This window comes from Elephantulus edwardii, unplaced genomic scaffold, assembly GCF_000299155.1.
Source record: "Elephantulus edwardii isolate Elephantulus edwardi_28Jun2011 unplaced genomic scaffold, EleEdw1.0 scaffold00186, whole genome shotgun sequence".
NCBI lineage: Eukaryota > Metazoa > Chordata > Mammalia > Macroscelidea > Macroscelididae > Elephantulus > Elephantulus edwardii.
In genome coordinates, this window is record NW_006399936.1 from 1,247,040 (window position 1) to 1,263,422 (window position 16,383).

At 56.2% G+C, this 16,383-nt stretch overlaps 3 protein-coding genes across 3 annotated transcripts in view; 2 read left to right on the top strand and 1 right to left on the bottom strand.

Annotated features, from left to right (window-relative positions):
- On the top strand, nucleotides 1–4,316 carry PRSS53 (protease, serine, 53). Its single transcript, XM_006896600.1, has 10 exons — nucleotides 1–58; nucleotides 988–1,008; nucleotides 1,112–1,274; nucleotides 1,582–1,847; nucleotides 1,976–2,130; nucleotides 2,268–2,487; nucleotides 3,165–3,315; nucleotides 3,392–3,636; nucleotides 3,718–3,863; nucleotides 4,053–4,316. Exons 1-10 carry the CDS (start codon nucleotides 1–3, stop codon nucleotides 4,314–4,316), a joined length of 1,689 nt encoding a protein of 562 aa, XP_006896662.1.
- Nucleotides 4,317–5,376: 1,060 nt separating this feature from the next.
- ZNF646 (zinc finger protein 646) lies at nucleotides 5,377–11,812 on the bottom strand. Its single transcript, XM_006903602.1, is given in 10 exon segments — nucleotides 5,377–5,524; nucleotides 6,753–6,864; nucleotides 6,867–7,016; nucleotides 7,072–7,193; nucleotides 7,195–7,264; nucleotides 7,337–7,365; nucleotides 7,367–7,419; nucleotides 7,636–7,898; nucleotides 7,901–8,164; nucleotides 8,167–11,812. Coding segments are annotated over 10 exon segments (4,836 nt in total). The 5' UTR covers nucleotides 11,792–11,812.
- Nucleotides 11,813–14,227: 2,415 nt separating this feature from the next.
- The window catches only part of ZNF668 (zinc finger protein 668), a 14,013-nt gene continuing 11,857 nt past the window's right edge, over nucleotides 14,228–16,383 (top strand). Inside the window, exon 1 of the mRNA XM_006896503.1 lies at nucleotides 14,228–14,343. The gene's annotated coding sequence lies outside the window, so the exon portion shown is untranslated. The remainder of the gene's footprint in view (nucleotides 14,344–16,383) is intronic.

A 16,383-nucleotide genomic window follows, 5' to 3' on the forward strand; every position in this document is an offset into this window, starting at 1 on the left:
ATGCAGCAGAGCTGGGCAGCAGGGCTGCTCCTCGCCGAGGTGGTGGTCCTCATCGGGGGTGAGCCACTGTGTGTCCGAGGGGAGGGTAGGGGGTGGTTCTCTGGCTGGTGTGGTGATGGTCAGGGGCCACCCCCTGGCCCGGCAGCTCCTGCAGCTCGGTGTGTGTTTAAGGGGGCTGCCTGCCACCTTGCCCATCGGTTATTGTCTGGCTGTGGGTCTTGCAAATGGGTGTGACTTCCTTGAGACCGGGTTACAGCCTGTGTAGAAATTTGTGTCTGTGTTCTGTGTGTTCCTGCCTGTGTGTGTCCTGATGTAAATGGTGCCTTTCTGCCTTGATCCTGCTTCCAGAGTGTCCTCAGGCAAGTTCTGAGCCCCTCTGGCCTCAGACCCTCCCCTTCCATCTGTCCCCTCTAGGATCTCGGATTTTCAATGGCTCTGTGTGTGTGTGTGTGTGTGTGTGCGCGCGCACGCGCGCGCACTGACAGTGAAGAGGCTGGTGGGGTCTCTGGCCACTTCTGGGCAAGGGGACACGTCTGAGTCTTCAGAACGAGGGTGAGGCAAGTCTTGGTAGGGCAAGTCTCACTCTTTTGGGGCCCTGAGCACTCCATGCAACACAGGCCTGTAATCCTCCTTCTCAGGTCTCCACGGCTGAGAGGACAATTAGGCTAATGCTGTCTGAAGACGCAAGCTGCCTCCTCTGACTCAGCGGCCGGGGCAGAAGTGGGGGTTCCATAGCCTGGAGGAGGCTGAACCCCAGGCCTTGCTCCTTGGGCCCAGGAGTGCTGAGCACAGCAGAGAATTAATTACCGAGTCTACACTCTGAATAGGTTCCAATAAAAGCTGTTTCTCTAGCTCATATAAATATTTTCATCCTGGGAGGGGCTGGTAAGATAGCCACAAGTCATAGGCAAGAACTGGTCCCCTCTCTACCCGGGCAGGTAAGGCGTCCCCCACCCCCATCTTAATTGTCTCTCTCTTTCTTTCCAGGTCTTCAAGCAACCCAGTGGGGTAAGCTCAGGGTAGAGGGGAGACTTGGGCCTTGCTTGCTCGGCTTGGGATGCGGGCAGGTCTGGGGGGGCCTGTAGTCAGCCTGACCCAGGCCTCTCCACAGCCTGTGGACAGCGTGGCCCTGGCCCCCCTGAGCCTCAGGAAGGCAGCACGGTGCCTGGCGAGTGGCCATGGCAGGCCAGCATCAGGCGGCAGGGACTCCATGTCTGCAGTGGCTCCCTGGTGGCAGATACCTGGGTCCTCACCGCTGCCCACTGCTTTGAGAAGTGAGTCATGTCCTGTGGGAGGGGCACACAGGGTTTCTAGCTTTGAAGGATGGGTGACTACCCCCCAGTCTCCCCAGACTAGGCTCTGCTCCTAGAATAATAAAGACTATTTATTGAGGATCTACAGGTCGGTATCATCCAGTTAATCTATGTCTCATGGTAGATACTTTACAGACAAAACTGAGACCAAGGGAAGGGAAGGTTGGTGCTTAAAACTCAGGCTGATGTTTGCTGTTTTCTTCCACACGGCGATGGCTCACATGGTCAAGTCCCTTGTACTCCCTGGGTCTCGTCCCTCCCCTTCCAGGGCAGCAGTGACAGAGCTGGACTCCTGGTCGGTGGTCCTGGGCTCCCTGCAGCAGGAGGGGCTAAGCCCAGGGGCTGAGGAGGTGGGCATCGTGGCGTTGCAGCTGCCCGGGGACTACAACCACTACAGCCAGGGCTCAGACCTGGCCCTGCTGCAGCTCACCCGCCGCACCACCCTCACGCCCCTCTGCCTGCCTCGGCCCACCCATCGCTTCCCCTTTGGGACCTCCTGCTGGGCCACTGGCTGGGATCACAGCACCAGTGACAGTAAGTGCCATCACACACTGGGCCAGAGCAACCCTCCACATTCACCCAGCACCACTCCCAACTAGCTGGTCCCCATGGTCACCACCGCCCCCCCCCAGCCCAATCCAGCTCAGCCCAGTCTCTCTCAGCTAACAGGACCTTGCGGAACTTGCGCCTGCGCCTCATCAGCCGGCCCACCTGTAACTGTCTCTACAACCGGCTGCACCAGCGGCCCCTGGCCAGCCCGGCCCGGCCCGGCATGCTGTGTGGGGGTGCCCAGCCTGGGGTGCAGGGGCCCTGTCAGGTCTGAGGGGGAGAAGGGCCGGCTGGGAGGAGCTTAGTCTTGGGCTGGAGGCTAGACCCAGAGGGGCAGACAGAAGGGCTGCGGTTGGGGGTCCGCTGGGACCTCAAGTGTCTTTCCTGCCCTGCTGCCCACTTCAGGGGGACTCCGGGGGTCCTGTGCTGTGTGCTGAGCCGGATGGACACTGGGTCCAGGCTGGAATTATTAGTTTTGCATCAAGCTGTGCCCAGGAAGACACACCGGTGTTGCTGACGGACACAGCTGCCCACAGCTATTGGCTACAGGCTCAAGCTCAAGGTGCAGCCTTCCTGACCCAGAGTGCAGAGATCCCAGAGATGAGTGATGAGGACAGCTGTGTAGGTGCGTTTGGGGTAACAGGAGCAGGTGAGTGGGTGAGCCCAGGACTGCAGGAGGACTTGTGGGCAGAAGGCAGAAGCCCTAGTGAAACCAACCTCAGCTTGGATTAGGGAACTGACGTGGCTCCTTCACTCGTTGCCTCTTAGGGATGAAGCTATGCTAAGGGTCTAAGAGCTTATGTCTGAGGAAGACTGATGTCTGAGGTCTGGTGAAGGTTTTGGGGAGGAAACTGTAGGCTTTTGGCAAGGACCCACTGAGGTGGGTGAGTGCAGAGCTCCCACCCAGAATTCCAGCAGTATGTGACTAACATGCAGATCTCATGCAAAATGATTCCTAATGAGGAAATTATCCTGATGGTAAGAAAAACACTGAGAGCCAGGAATCTGGGACCAGTCCTGGCCTGGCAGGATGCGGATGGTGGAGAGTGATGGGCTAGGCTGCTGCCCTGGGGCTGGGGCAGAGCATGGGGGTTAAAAGCTCAGGCTTTGGTTTGAATCCCAACCCGGCTACTTGCCTGTGGTTACAAAGCTAAAAAGTCACTTAACCTCCCTTTCTTCACTGGCAAAATGAGGTTCCTAAGATTCAAGTCATGAGGGCACCATGGGTGGCTGAGTGCCAGGCGCTATGCCTGGCACAGGGTGAGCCTTGGACCAGAGGTGAGCTGCTGTGATCTGTTTCAGCTTGTGGGTCTCTGAGGGGAGAAGGCCCACGGGCAGGCGCCCCCTCTCCATGGCCCTGGGACGCCCGGCTGAAGCACCAGGGGAAGCTGGCCTGTGGTGGAGCCCTGGTGTCAGAGGAGGTGGTCCTGACTGCTGCCCACTGCTTCATCGGGTGAGCTCTGTGCCCCTCCCGCCTGTGCCCTGCCGGCAGCCCTGCCGCCCAGTACTGGCAACGTTGCTCCGCACAGGCGCCAGAGTCCAGAGGAGTGGAGTGTAGGGCTGGGGGCCGGCCCGGAGGAGCGTCACCTGAAGCAGCTCATCTTGCACGGGGCCTATACCCACCCAGAGGGGGGACATGACGTGGCCCTCTTGATACTGGCCCAACCCGTGACACTGGGTCCCAGCCTGCGGCCTCTCTGCCTGCCTTACGCCGACCACCACTTGCCTAATGGGGAACGTGGCTGGGCCGTGGGGCTGGCACACCAAGGATCAGGTACGTGGGACCTGAGCACCAGCCAACTACCCACCCAGCTAAGGACCGCTGGGACAGTCAGATCTTCTTCCTTGCCTGTAGATGCCAGCCATCTCCTGACAGTGCCCGTGACCCTCCTGGGCCCCAGGGCCTGTAATCGGTTGCATGCAGCCCCCAGGAGTGATGGCATCCCCATTCTGCCTGAGATGGTATGCAGCAGTGCTGTGGGTGAGCTGCCCCGCTGTGAGGTGAGCCCCCCAAGCTTACCCCTGACATCTCTGCTCATGAAGAGATGGACTTCAATCCTGGCCTTGAGCCCTCGCCCTCACCTGGATCCAGGTCCCTTGCCAGCTGAACCCTGAAAAGCCAGTGACTTAACCCTACCCCATTCTGTCTGGGAGGGGAGACTTCACTTAGTGTCACCTCCTCCCCGACAGGGCCTGTCTGGGGCACCACTGGTACACGAGGTGAGGGGCACATGGTTCCTGGCCGGGCTCCACAGCTTTGGCGATGCATGCCAAGGCCCCACGAGCCCTGCAGTCTTCACAGCACTCCCAGCCTACGAGGACTGGGTTAGCAGCTTGGACTGGCAGGTCTACTTCTCCGAGGAGCCAGAGCCGGAGTCAGAGGCTGAGACCGGAAGCTGCCCTGCCAACATGAGTACGCGGGCTAGGGGCATCCCTGCCAAACCCCCCACTTAGGGAAAAACTATCCTGACCCACCTCTACCTGCCAAGGGACGGACCTATTTAGAATCAAATTCTGGTTCTTAATCTCAAGTAACGGAGCTCTGGTAGCCTAGTGCTAAACTGGGTGGGCTGCAATCCCAAAGGCACGCACTTTGAATCTACCAGTTGCTCATGGGACAAAGATGGGCATTCTCCTTTTGTGCAGTTTACTGCCTCTGAAAATCAGCTCTAAGTTCCAACTCAACAGTACATAACAAGTCATTATGTGACTTAGAGTAGGCCTCTTGAGACTCGTTTTCTCATCTGTCACGGGACCCAAGAACAATTTTCTCCCACTCTCTTCCTCTAACAGGCCACCCCGGCTGTTGACAGGTGGTGCTGTGATGACAGCAGGATGTGAAAACAGTGAGGCAGTTCCTGCTTCACTGTCCTTGACCCTCAGCCCCCAACGTGCAATCCGTTGCTCTGAGGCACAGCCCAGCCGAGGGGCCTGTGGGAAGGAACCTGCCTAAGACCAGACACTGTCCCTGCTCCCCACACAGCCCAAGCTCCGGCGGACCACCAGCCCCTGCAGGACAGGGAGGTGATGCCTACGGATGCCCGTCTCTGCTCTCCGACGAGGGCACCCACAGCGTCCCCTATTCTCCACTCTCTTGCATAAATGACCACAGCAGAGGGTTTCAAAAATTTCCTTTTTAGGGGGGAGCAATTTTCCTTTTTTGAAACTTAAATAAATTGTTACAAAATAGACTTTAGAAAATAAGTTACAAATTATAGCAAAAGGCTCCCCTTCCACAGGCTCCCCTTCGCCCATGGCTCTCTGCCTCTCCCTGGGGTTGAAACTTGGCTGGTAGGGCCCACCCGAGACCGTCAGAGGGCAGAGCTGGCTGGTCAGAGGGCAGAGCTGAGGGAGGGAGACCTTTCAAGGGCAGGGACATGAGCAATACCCCACTCCCTCCTCAGGAAAGAAGCCAGAGCTAGGTCTTCTTCTCAGAGGGAGGGGAGACAGTAGTCTGGGGACCCAAACTACTCCTGAGTGAAACATGGAGATCAAATCCTCCCCCCACCCACCCCTAAATTCTGATCTTTGGAGACTTGGCGTTCAAAGGGAGAAGCTGAGGTCTGCAGGCCACTGGGGTGAAGGGTCCAGGAGTGGAGTCGGGGTAGGTGGAAGGGGCAGTGGCGAGTTCCCTCTGCCTGCCACTGGTGCCACTGGAGCTCCTGGAGGGAGAGAGAGAGAGGTCACTGACTTAAGGGACAGACCTCAGGTACCTCACACCTACCTCCCACACCAGGAGGTCATTCCCTGGCCCCTTCATTGTTTCCCCAGAACTGGCCAACTGGCTCCTCATTCATTGAGTCAGAAGAAATCTTTTATTCTGAAAACCATCCCTTCAGCCTTTAGGGAACGTCACCCACCATCTGTCTTCTCTCACAATCTCTGCTCAAAGGTCACCCACCCTTGGTTTGCCACCAAGAGTAAAGGGTTCTGGGAGAAGCGCCACATCTCTAGGACAGTGGGAGCAAGAACTCTGGGCTTGCTGAGGGTACAAGCCACACCATGCTGCCACCGCCTCCAGCTGGGTTGGGTGGAGGCAATTTTACAAGCAGATTGTCCATCTGATAGAGGATGATAGGGGCTAATGACTGTTGTTGCCACAGCTGGGCCCAACTTCAAAGAAACAATTATCCGTGACTCAGGCCTCCTGGTTAAAGAGAGGGGAGCTTGGGGCTGGCGGAGGGGAGGCAGACAGGTGGAAAAGGTGGTTCCACTGCATCTTAAAAGGAACTAGAGGAAGGAGGGAGCCAAGTATACAGGCAAAGGGGTGAGAGCAACACAGGCCAAGATGCAATGCAGAGGACAGAGACCGGGTGCCAACCAGTGACCCAGTTTCTATGGCCAAGTCAGCAGTGAAGCTATAAAGCAGTGCAGCATGGAGTCGCCCCCCACGCCCTATTTCTCACACCCTGGCAGCTTGCCTGCTCTGGTCTAGAAGCAATCAGTGGCTTCATCTTTTTCTCCGGGAATCAAGACTTCCTAGACAGAATCCACTTTCTGGATGTGGTATTCGGGTGGTCCCCAGGTCCTTCCACTCCCAAAACATTCCTCCTGCCTGTGGACAGTGGAGCCAGGACAGAGGCTCCTCTGACAAGGACCTGCCCAATGCACAGCTCAGATCTCAGCCCCTCAATAGGGAACATCCTCAAACCAGTTCCTTCCCCCAGAGCAGGCCTCTGGCCCCACCACTCTAATTCATGACTCTCTCCTTTCTTGGTCCCCATCTACCTGGGGGCCTGGCTTCACCATCTGCTGTGTGGCCCCCATACTAGGGCTGACCACTGTGCATTCCTCCCAGTGCTACTGCTGCAGAAAGCCAATTTGGAGACAGAAGTGGCAGGGTCTGAGGGCAGATGGAGGGCTCTTTCTGGGCAGGGTGCACAGCTCTGCCTGATGGTTATCCAGAAAGCTTTGCCACAAATGCTGCAGTGGTGGCATCTGGGGTCCGTGTGGGTCCTGCCACAGATCTTGAGGGGCATCAGGTTGGGTAGACATTTGGGGCGAGGGAGCAGGAATAGAATCCAGTGGTGTAGGCCTTCTGGAGGTTCAGCAAGCTACCAGCACAGGAGGAACAGCCACACTGGAGGGACTGCTCATCTTCAGCCACCGTGGACTTCACGTTTTTCCCTCTGCTAGTTATCCCAGCATTCTCTCCTGGAACCCTGGAAGGTTTGGATGGAGTCTCATGGGCTTAACCAAGTCGGCTCACCTGGGCCTGTTGTCCCAGCTCTGGGATCCCTGGCCTCCGTGTGGAGTAGCATATGGCTGATACCCCTGGCATGAGTTTGCAGGTGGCTGGCCTGTTGACAGTGGGACTGAAAGGCCCTGCTGGTCAGGGCTGGCAAAGGTCTAAGTGGCTACGTAGTTGTGGCTACAGCTCTTAGTAGCCACAGGTTTAAGAACTTGTGGAGCAGGGTGGATAATAGTTGCAATTTGTCTTGCAGGCATCATGGAAGTTTAAGAGGCAAACTGGCAGGAGGTCCTGCCCTATTGGCAGCAAGAAAAAGCTCCCTAGCTGATGCTGAGAGCTACTATCTTGTCTCCGCTGTCCCGATGACTGGAGTCCAGAGTGCTAACTATCCCCAGGACTCATACTGTCAACCAGCTGGTGGTGCCAAGGGCTCCTGGGGCCACTGTCCCAACTCTAGGACTGGTCAGCAGCTGACCCCAAGGAACCTAACCTTCAGTGTGACTCACTGGTCTCGTCTTCTCACCACCCATCTGCCTTACATGTGGTCCCCTCAGACAGTGGAGCTGTCACTTCTGTGCCTACTGCCCGGATGGCGCTCTGACTCTGCTCAACTGGCCTCATGGCTCCATCCTCCAGCTGAAGTAGTGTCTCATTATCACATGACCTGACCTTGAGTAACTGGGCCTCTGCTCGGTTCCCCTCACTGACCCGTGTGTCTCCCTGCTTCTTGATGGTCTCCTCATGCTCCTGCGGGTGCTGCTCCCAAGAGCCCCAGCCTGGGAAGCCCTCCCCACAGAGGGCACAGGGAACAGCTGCCCACTGGGAGAGCCCTACCCACCGCCTGAGTGTAGCCTCTGGTGGTTACCCAGTGCCACGTGGTTGGAGCACGTCTTGGGGTATGTGGGGCAGCTGTACTGGCCTGTCTCAGGGATGCCAGTGTGGTAGGAGGCTTGCTCATACTGCCTGCTGTGGAAAGGCCGATCTTTCCAAGTCAGCTTCTGGAAGCCCCCAGCCCCATGCCGCTGTAAGTGGACTTGATGGTGGTTGGCCAGCTGCTTCCGCAGGCGGAAGGCCTTCCCACACTCACCACAGCGGAACTGCCTGGGATCCGCCGGTGGTTCTTAAGGGACATGAAGTTTGAGAAACCCTTGGAGCAGGCCTGGCAGCCGAAGTGGCCAGTCTGATGGCTCTGGCGGTGGTTGATCAGGCTGCCTGCGTGCTTGTAGGACCGGCCGCACACCTCACAGCCGAAGAGCCTCTCTGATCTGCCTGCAGTCTGGCAGCCTTTCTCTGCGGTCTCCAACTGTGGATCCTCTGCCTCCTCCCACTTCCCAGTGGTCTCTTCCCAGGTCTCTTCTTTGATCTTGGCCACTTCCTCCAGGGGCTCCACTTTGAGCTCTTCCTGAAGCTTTCCTACTTCTTCCTGCGAGCCCTGGCCTTCCTCGGCTGTGTTCTGAGCCTGACTGCTGCCTTCTACCCCTGGGAATGGCCCCACTTGGGGCACGGAGCCTTTGCAGAAAGGGTGGCTTCGGAGGTGATTCCGGTAGGCAGCCAGGTTAGGGTAGCAACATAAGCACACCAGGCAGGTGAAGGCTCCAGTCTGGTGGATCTTGCGGTGATTCACCAAGCTGCCCCTGTGCCGATAGGTCTTGCCGCACTGGTTACAGCAGAAGGGGCGGGGCGGGGCCTCCAGGGAATTATTACTACCCTGCATGCAAAAGCTGTCTGCAACTGTGGCACCTACTCCCTCTCTAGACCTCACGTCTGCACCCTCCCCTGCGACTGAAGAAATAGCACCCTCATAGACATCATCTGTAACCATCTCTGTGCCATTACCTGACTCTCCCACGTGGCTGGGTGCTTTGTCTATGGTGTTCCCCAAAGCACCACCCAGGCTTCGGTGGTGACGCTCCAGGCTGCCCAGGTCATCGTAGGTCTGACCACAGCAGCCACAGATGTGCCCATAGCCTGCTCCATCCAGTGCTTCCACCTCGCGCTGCAGCTGGTTCAGGAGCTCTGCTTCCAAGAGCTGCAGAGGAGGGCTTCGGGCCGTGGCCGCCTCTGCTGCACCTTCCTCCTCCCCTTCCTCCTCGGAGCCCTCCGTCAGGGCAGAACAGCCGTGAGCCTGGAGCCGGTGGAGCCTGTAGCCAGCCCGGCCAGGGAAGATCATGCCACAGAGACAGCAGAGGAAAGGCTGAGCTGGGCTCACCTCTCCAGGCCTGTGGTTCCGGAAGTGGCTGCGCAGGGCAGGCAGAGAGCCAAACTCCTTGGGGCAAAGAGAGCACTGGTAGATGCCGGGTGGATGGCAGGGCCGATGGTTCAGCAGGCCGGTGGCGTGAGGGAAGGAACGCCCACAGTCAGTGCATGTGTGGGAGGCCTCAGCCTGCCACCCACGGACAGCATCAGTAGAGTGGGGAACAGGCTTGCGTAAGTTAATCACTGGTTTCCGGTCTTCATCCACACCGACGGTGAGGCCATGGCAGAGGCGAGCCCCACTGCTGTGTTTAACTAATATGTTCACCTTATCTAGACGACGGTTCTCCTTCCTTTCCACTCCGTCCTTGTCGTCTCTGCTCTCTCTCTCTCTCTTTATACAGGCCTCAGACCTCTCGAGCCCATGCTGCTTCCCCTCAGAGTTGGCCTGCAAACAGCCCCCACCCAGGCTGTCTTCAGCTCCACTATGACTTTCTCCTGTAAGATCTTGGGGAAAGTCTGGGTTCTCATCATCATCATCATCCACATCCTGGGCCCAGTCCTTCTCAGATGAGGGTTTGGCAACCCCACTGCCACCAGTGCTGCCAGTGCTGCCAGTTCTCCTGCGGCACCGGCTCCGGCGCCGACTGTGGAGTCGCAAGTGGTTCTTCATGGCAGCCATGGTTGGGAAGTGCTTGGCACAGGTCCCACAGCGGAAGTCGCCCATCCTGTGGGTCTGCCTGTGGTTGATGAGGCTGCTCGAGTGCCGGTAACTCTTTCCACAGTCTTGACAGGCAAATGTTCGAGGAGGGGACACTGTGGGCTCCGGCTGGTTGTTTTCTCCATTCCTTCCCCGATGACTCTGGCTGTGACGCTCAAGGCGCTCAGGGTCTTCAAAGACCATCCCACAGACGCTACAGATCTGGGGCGCTGTCCCATCTGCCGCTGGGGGAATATCAGTAGCCTCCTCCTCCTGCTTGCATTCACGCTTTGGCTCCACACGTGGGGTCGCTTCTGCTCTTGCGCTGCTGTGGCTGGGGGGCTCCTTGGCCCCTGGGCCAGCGTTGCGTCGCGCAGCCTTGCAGTGCATCCGCACGTGGTTGCGCAGGGCCATGAGGTTGGAGTACTTGCGGGGACAGAGCGAGCACTGGTACTCTCCCGTCCGGTGAGTGTGGCGGTGATTCACCAGGCTCCCCCGGTGGCGGTACGCCCGGCCACACTCGGTGCACTTATAGGGGCGGTGATCCACAGGGGTGGAGCCGTCTTCGTCTCTGAAGGGCTCACGCGGCTTATGATGAGCCCGCACGTGGGTTTTGAGGGCAGCCGCATTGAACAGCTGCTTGGAACAGACTGGGCAGGGATAGATACCAGTCTGGTGGCTCTTGCGATGGTTAATGAGGCTCCCAGCGTGGCGGTATGTTCGTCCACATTGCTCACATCGGAAAGGCCGGTATTCTTCCAGGGCACTGTCATCCAGCTCCCCAGAGCTGTTCAGCAGCTGTGTGATAGGAAGCTGGTTCCGACTGCCCTCAGCTACGTGACCATTGGTGGTTGGCATCTCCTTCTCGTCCCATGGCCTGTCTGACTTCTCATCTTCATGGGACTGCTGGTGGTCCAGCAGCTCCCGGGGAAGTCGGAAGGCACGGGGGCAATGGGGACACCGGTATGGCCGATACTGGGCATGGAGCCGGGAGTGGTTCTTCAGGGCCATTAAGTTAGAGAATTCCTTGAAGCAGATAGAACAAGGGTATATGCCCACGGTGTGGCTCTGGCGGTGGTTGGTGAGGCTGCCGGCATGCTTGTAGGTCTTGCCACATTGGGTGCACTTGTACCGCCGCTCCTCTGCAGCAGGAGTGGACGATGTGGGCTCCTGACCACCTGTGAAGTTAACAACTGATTCTGCCAAATACTGTTCCAAGTTGCTAAGTAGGCTGGTGGCTGGAGTGGGAAGTGGTGGGGCTCTGGCAGGGCTAGTGGTGGCCCCCCAGTGTTTTGTGCCCTCCTGGGGATCTGGCTGGCTTTCCCATTCTTCCCTTGGTTTAGTAGATGGATCCTCCCAATTTCCTGGAGCTGCCCTGGGCTCAGGCCCAGACTCGCAGGTGGGCACCTCCTCGGTATTCTTTGTCTGGTTTTCCCAGTCATCCTCAGGGCCCAGCTTCTGGCCCCATGAGTTGGTGGACACCATCTCACCCTGGAAGCATGAGGGTTCTTCCTTGGGGCGGGGAGGCCTGTGTCTGCGGCGGCCCTCCGGAACATGAGTTCTTATGTGGCTTTTGAGGGCCATAGGATTTGTGAAACCTTTGCCGCAGGTGGTACAGGGGAAGAGGCCCGTCTCGTGGGTCAGACGGTGGTTGATCAGGCTTCCTGGGTGCCGATAGCCCCGCCCACACTGCTGACAACGATAGGGCCGGGAGATGCTGTCAGTTTCTTCAGTGTCTTGGCTGGGAGATGGATGGAGCAGTTCTCGGTGCCGTACTAGTTCTGGGAGGCTAGGAAAGCGGCGCTGACAATCACAGCAGCTGAATGAGGCAGGCACGTCCTCCATGGGGCAGCGCAGCAGAAACCTGGAGGTTCAGGAAGAGCACGCAGGTAACAGCAGCATCTTCCTCAGGTAAGGGGCCAAGGCCTAGGAAAGAGGGGCAGTGGTCAGAAAGCTGCCTGGAGTATCTGTGCCTCTTGGTTCTATCAGCCACAAGTTCACCAGAGAGCGTCCTTCAGAGATGTACTCTAAGCAACAGTGCCCGAGGACCTGGTACCTATCAGAAAGAGAAACCACCATTTAAGGCCTTCCTACACTTAAGATCCCCAATATGGATGTTCCATGAGGCCCAACTCTTGCCCAGAGCTACAGTTAAGGAAACTAAAGTCCAAAGAAATACAATCTATCTCTGATTACAGATTCATCCAGAAGACCTTACTTGTCCTTAAGCCTGTATACTCCATAATTCTGAAACAAATTTCCTGTAACATCTTAAAAGGAAAGCAAACATCCTTCAGGCCGCTCAATAAGACCATTCCATCATTCTTCCTTTATCCCTCAGCTCAGAGAGAGGTCTACTATTAGCCTCTGGTGGTGGATGTTTGCTGCTATGGACCACTGAGGTGGAACCAGCCCACAGCTGACTCTCCAGTGGGATTTCAGAAGCTGTAAATCACACAAGAGGAAACTGAGCATCTTTCTTCCCTCAGAGCAGCTGCTGAATTTTTAACCACCTGCCTAAGTGTTGGCAGCGCAACTTCCTAACCACTAGGCCACCAGAGCTCCCTCGAGTCAACGGAGCCAATAAAAAAAGCAGCCTTTCATCAATGACTGTATCCAAACCAATAAAAAGACGGGGGAGGGGAAAGCAGTCTTGCTCTAGTTGACATCTGAGGACCTGAGACGTTGGAGATCCCCTTCTAAAAAAGGGCTGCCTTGTTCTCCTATTCAGCCTCCCAAGGTCTCCTTCCTGAAGGACTTTCTTTGCCACTTCCTTTATTTACCTACATCCTCTGAAATCAAACAGTCTTCCATCTGGAAACCTCATCTTGTTTCTGGTTGCTCTTCCTCTCCTACCTCTTCATTCCCAAGCCGCCTCCTCTGAGCGTCATCACTCTTTTCCAGTTTTTCCACTACTACCGCTCTTAAATCTTGGTTAATGACACAGCAACTCACGCTAACTGAGCATTATCTCGTGGCAGGCACTCCGGTAAGCAAAGCTCATTGTCACTCAACCCTCACAATTCACGTCAACGTCTCTGTAATCCCAATTTACATATGAGCAAACCCAATGACTCAGGCCGTCTTCATTCCAAAGTCCTCGTCTCTTTCTCCACACCTTCATGACGCCTCACCTTGGCCTTCTCCGACTGATTCTTCACTCCCATGGGATCCCATAATCCTATCTCTGCCTCCACTCAACCTGCTCTCTGAATTTTTCAACTCACAAAGGAAGACTTCGCGAAAGGGTCTCAAGCTGTACCCTATCACCACCAGTGGTCTTTCTCCTCATTTCTTCGGCCCCTATCCCCTCCAGATCCCCATCTCACACCAGCTGCCCCTTCTCTTCCCGGCAGCAGGCGCGTCCGTTGGGGACTGCGGGCGACCGGCAGTGGGGCAGCGAACAAGAATGCGCCTGCGCACTGGGACCCTTACCCTAACAGCAGCCGCGAGCCCCAAAGGGCGGGGGACTCTCGCGCTCCCACGTACGCACTCTGATTAGGATTCCAGGAAGATACGCGAAAAAGAAAAAGGGGGGTAAAGGCGAAAGAAGTGGGGGAAAAAGAGAGGAGAAAGATGAGGGAGCAGCTGGCACGAAGTGTACTCCCGAGCTCCGCGGACACTTCCTATTGTTACTAGGAAACAGGAAGTGTCCGAGCCGCAAAAGCTTCCCCGGGAAACCTCAGCCTAGGAAACACTTCCTGTCCTGCCTCCCAAGAGTCGCCTTACGAAGACACACTTCCGGCGTTGGGGGGTGGGGGGGAAGCAGGCGAACGCGATTTTGGCCCCACCTACGTGGGTCACAGCGCTGCGGTTATACGCACTAACCTTAGCCACACTTCCGGCGAGAATTAAAAATCGTTAGTTTGAATATTAGATGAGCACAAACGTGGGGGAAAGTGATCTGCGGCTCTGGCTTCAGCACCTTGGCCACACTTTTCGCGGTGCTCCCTGGAAGACTATTCCCGAGACGATGGGGAGGGGAGCTTCATTAATTAGCTTCTCGCTATTGAAGGATTTAGGGACTACAAAACCTGAGCGTGGCTTTTCTCTTCTCCCCCTCTCTTCTTGCTTCTTGAAGACATTTCTAGTGACCTAGCCCCAAGCTAAGAGCAATCGTCAGGTGTATGCCATAAATCTGTTTGGCGTTCCTTACCCTCAGGACCCAGAGGCCCCCGGCAAGCTGATTCCCCAGCACCACCGGCTAGGAGTGCTACCGTAAACCTTTCCTTCCTCCCGTGCCGGGGAAAGCGCCTTTCTACTTCCGCTCGCCGGCTCCCGCCTCCCCGCCCCCTTCCCGCTGGGTCCTAGTGCCTGCCCCCTTCTGGCTGTGTCCGGGGCTCAGTCGTCTCGAGGAGCCACCGCCGACATCGCGGATGTAGGCCAAGTCTATTCAGGTAGGAAACGCCAGAAGAAAGCCACGGTTCCGTGGCCTGCACCAGGGCAGATGGGATTTGCGCGGACCTCAATTTTCCAGTGGACGCCGAGGGCGGAAAGGGCCGGCTGGGCGCTGGTAACGCAGGCGGGGCGGGAAGAGAGCGGCCCTAGGCGGGCACGAGCGGGCGCACGGCCCAGCGGGTCCTAGAACCCGCCGGCTATCCTCGCGGGCCAGGTGAAGGGGACGCCCGGGCTCGGCCAGCGCGGCTGCCCGCCTTGGGCGGCGTGGACCCGGGGGTCCTAGAGCCCGTCCTGTTGCGGGCTTTTGTCCCCGCCGCGCGACCAGCCTAGCCGGGCCCCCCTCCCCCGCCATGTCCCTAGCCGCCCCTCCCGCGGTCCTAGAGAACGCCATCTTGCAGGCCTTTGTCTCGGGTCCAGCTCTCTGTCCATTCATTTGTTCATTTACCTATTTATCGTTCCTGTTTTCTTGCCACATTCTCCGAGGCCATGTTTTCCGAGAGCTTATTCCGAGACAAAGTCTATGACCCTGCCCTGTGAGAACTGTCGTTTATAGACAGAGCAGTGCGACGTCGATCCAGGACTTGTTTGTGCAGCTCGGGGCCCCACCTTAGCCTACCTCATAGGCCCTGATGCCCTTCAAACTCCTACAAGCCTCGGAGGTTACGGTTTAGTAACAAGGAACCAAGACCCAAAGTGCTACCCTACCTCCAGTGCCAATTAAATATCCTCGAGACACCAAATCTCAGAAGCGCTTTCCTATGGGAGAAAGCAAGAAAGATGTCCAAAGCAGTGGGAACTATATGTGGAGACGCTTGAAAGTGGAGAAATAGGAAGATTGTAGCTGGTGGGGGAGGGATGCGGAGGCTGGAAGAATAGGTTGGGATCAGGTTGTAAAATAACCAAACTTAAGAGGGCATTAGCTCTCGCCTCTGCGCTTGCACAGCTCCGCCTTTGCCAATACACCTCATTTTTCACAACCATAGATGCTTGTCTGGTGACTGCTTGCTTGGGGCAGTGGGGACATTGAGGTGCAGAGATGAAAAGTGGCTCTTTTCCCACCCTGTCCCTACCCTGGGTAGGAACCCAAGCTCTGAATTAAGTCTGCGGTCCTGGCAACTTGGAGCAGGTTCAGGCAACACCACCTCATTCCCTTCCAAAGCCAATAGCACAACACAGGGACCTGTCACAAGAACGATGAGCCTTCGGATACTGAGGTCCTGAACTTCATAAAGGCAGAAGATTAATAAATAGTTGTAATCGACATTCATACCAGCCCCTTTCACTAGACCTGTAGGGAAGATGACCTCCAGGTCCGTGTCACCACTGCTATAGGTTTAAATTCCATCTCAGAAGTTGATTCCTTCAGTTTGCTTTGGGACTGCCAAGCACACGTCTAGATATAGAGGCTCTAGGGTGACTAAGGTTCACCAGGCTGAACTCCAGTAATGGAGCCAGAATGAGCGCACAAACCCTAAAATGACTAAATACAAGCAATCATCAAGCAGAAGTCTGCAGGACTCAGATCACCAGACTTTAAATACTGGCTGTGACCATGAGCAAATTACTTATCCATAAAATGGGGAAAATAATCCTGCTTAACTTTAAGGCACCATGAGGTTTAGCCTAAATTGTACGTGTAAAACACATAGTATGAGGAGCTCTGGTGGCCTAGTGGCAGGATGCTGCGCTGCAATCCCGAAGGTGGGCGGTTCTAATCCACCAGATGCTCCACTGGAGAAGGAGAGACAGTCTTCTCCTGTGCCAGTCAGATCCGATTCAGCAGTACCCTCCCCCAAAAAAAAACAACAAAACACCAAAATAAGAACACCACATATCATATTACCTGGCCAATGGGATGCCTGCAAAAATTACATTATCCAGTTGAACACCATGAAAGGAGATAGAAAATAATCAGTGGGAGCGTGGATGTCTTTTTTTTAAATTAAATTTTATTAGTTTTAATGAACATTTACAGAGATTTTGGGTTTTCATTCATTCATTGTTGCACTGTTTTCTCCACCCTCATCCCCAGTTCGTTC

What these genes read in the sequence shown, in the direction of transcription:
- PRSS53 (XM_006896600.1), top strand. Translation starts at nt 1, where the DNA reads ATGCAGCAGAGCTGGGCAGCAGGGCTGCTCCTCGCCGAGGTGGTGGTC. An exon ending in TGATGAGGACAGCTGTGTAG is followed by an intron (nt 2,488 to 3,164) that starts GTGCGTTTGGGG and finishes GATCTGTTTCAG; the next exon opens with CTTGTGGGTCTCTGAGGGGA. An exon ending in GTGAGCTGCCCCGCTGTGAG is followed by an intron (nt 3,864 to 4,052) that starts GTGAGCCCCCCA and finishes CCTCCCCGACAG; the next exon opens with GGCCTGTCTGGGGCACCACT.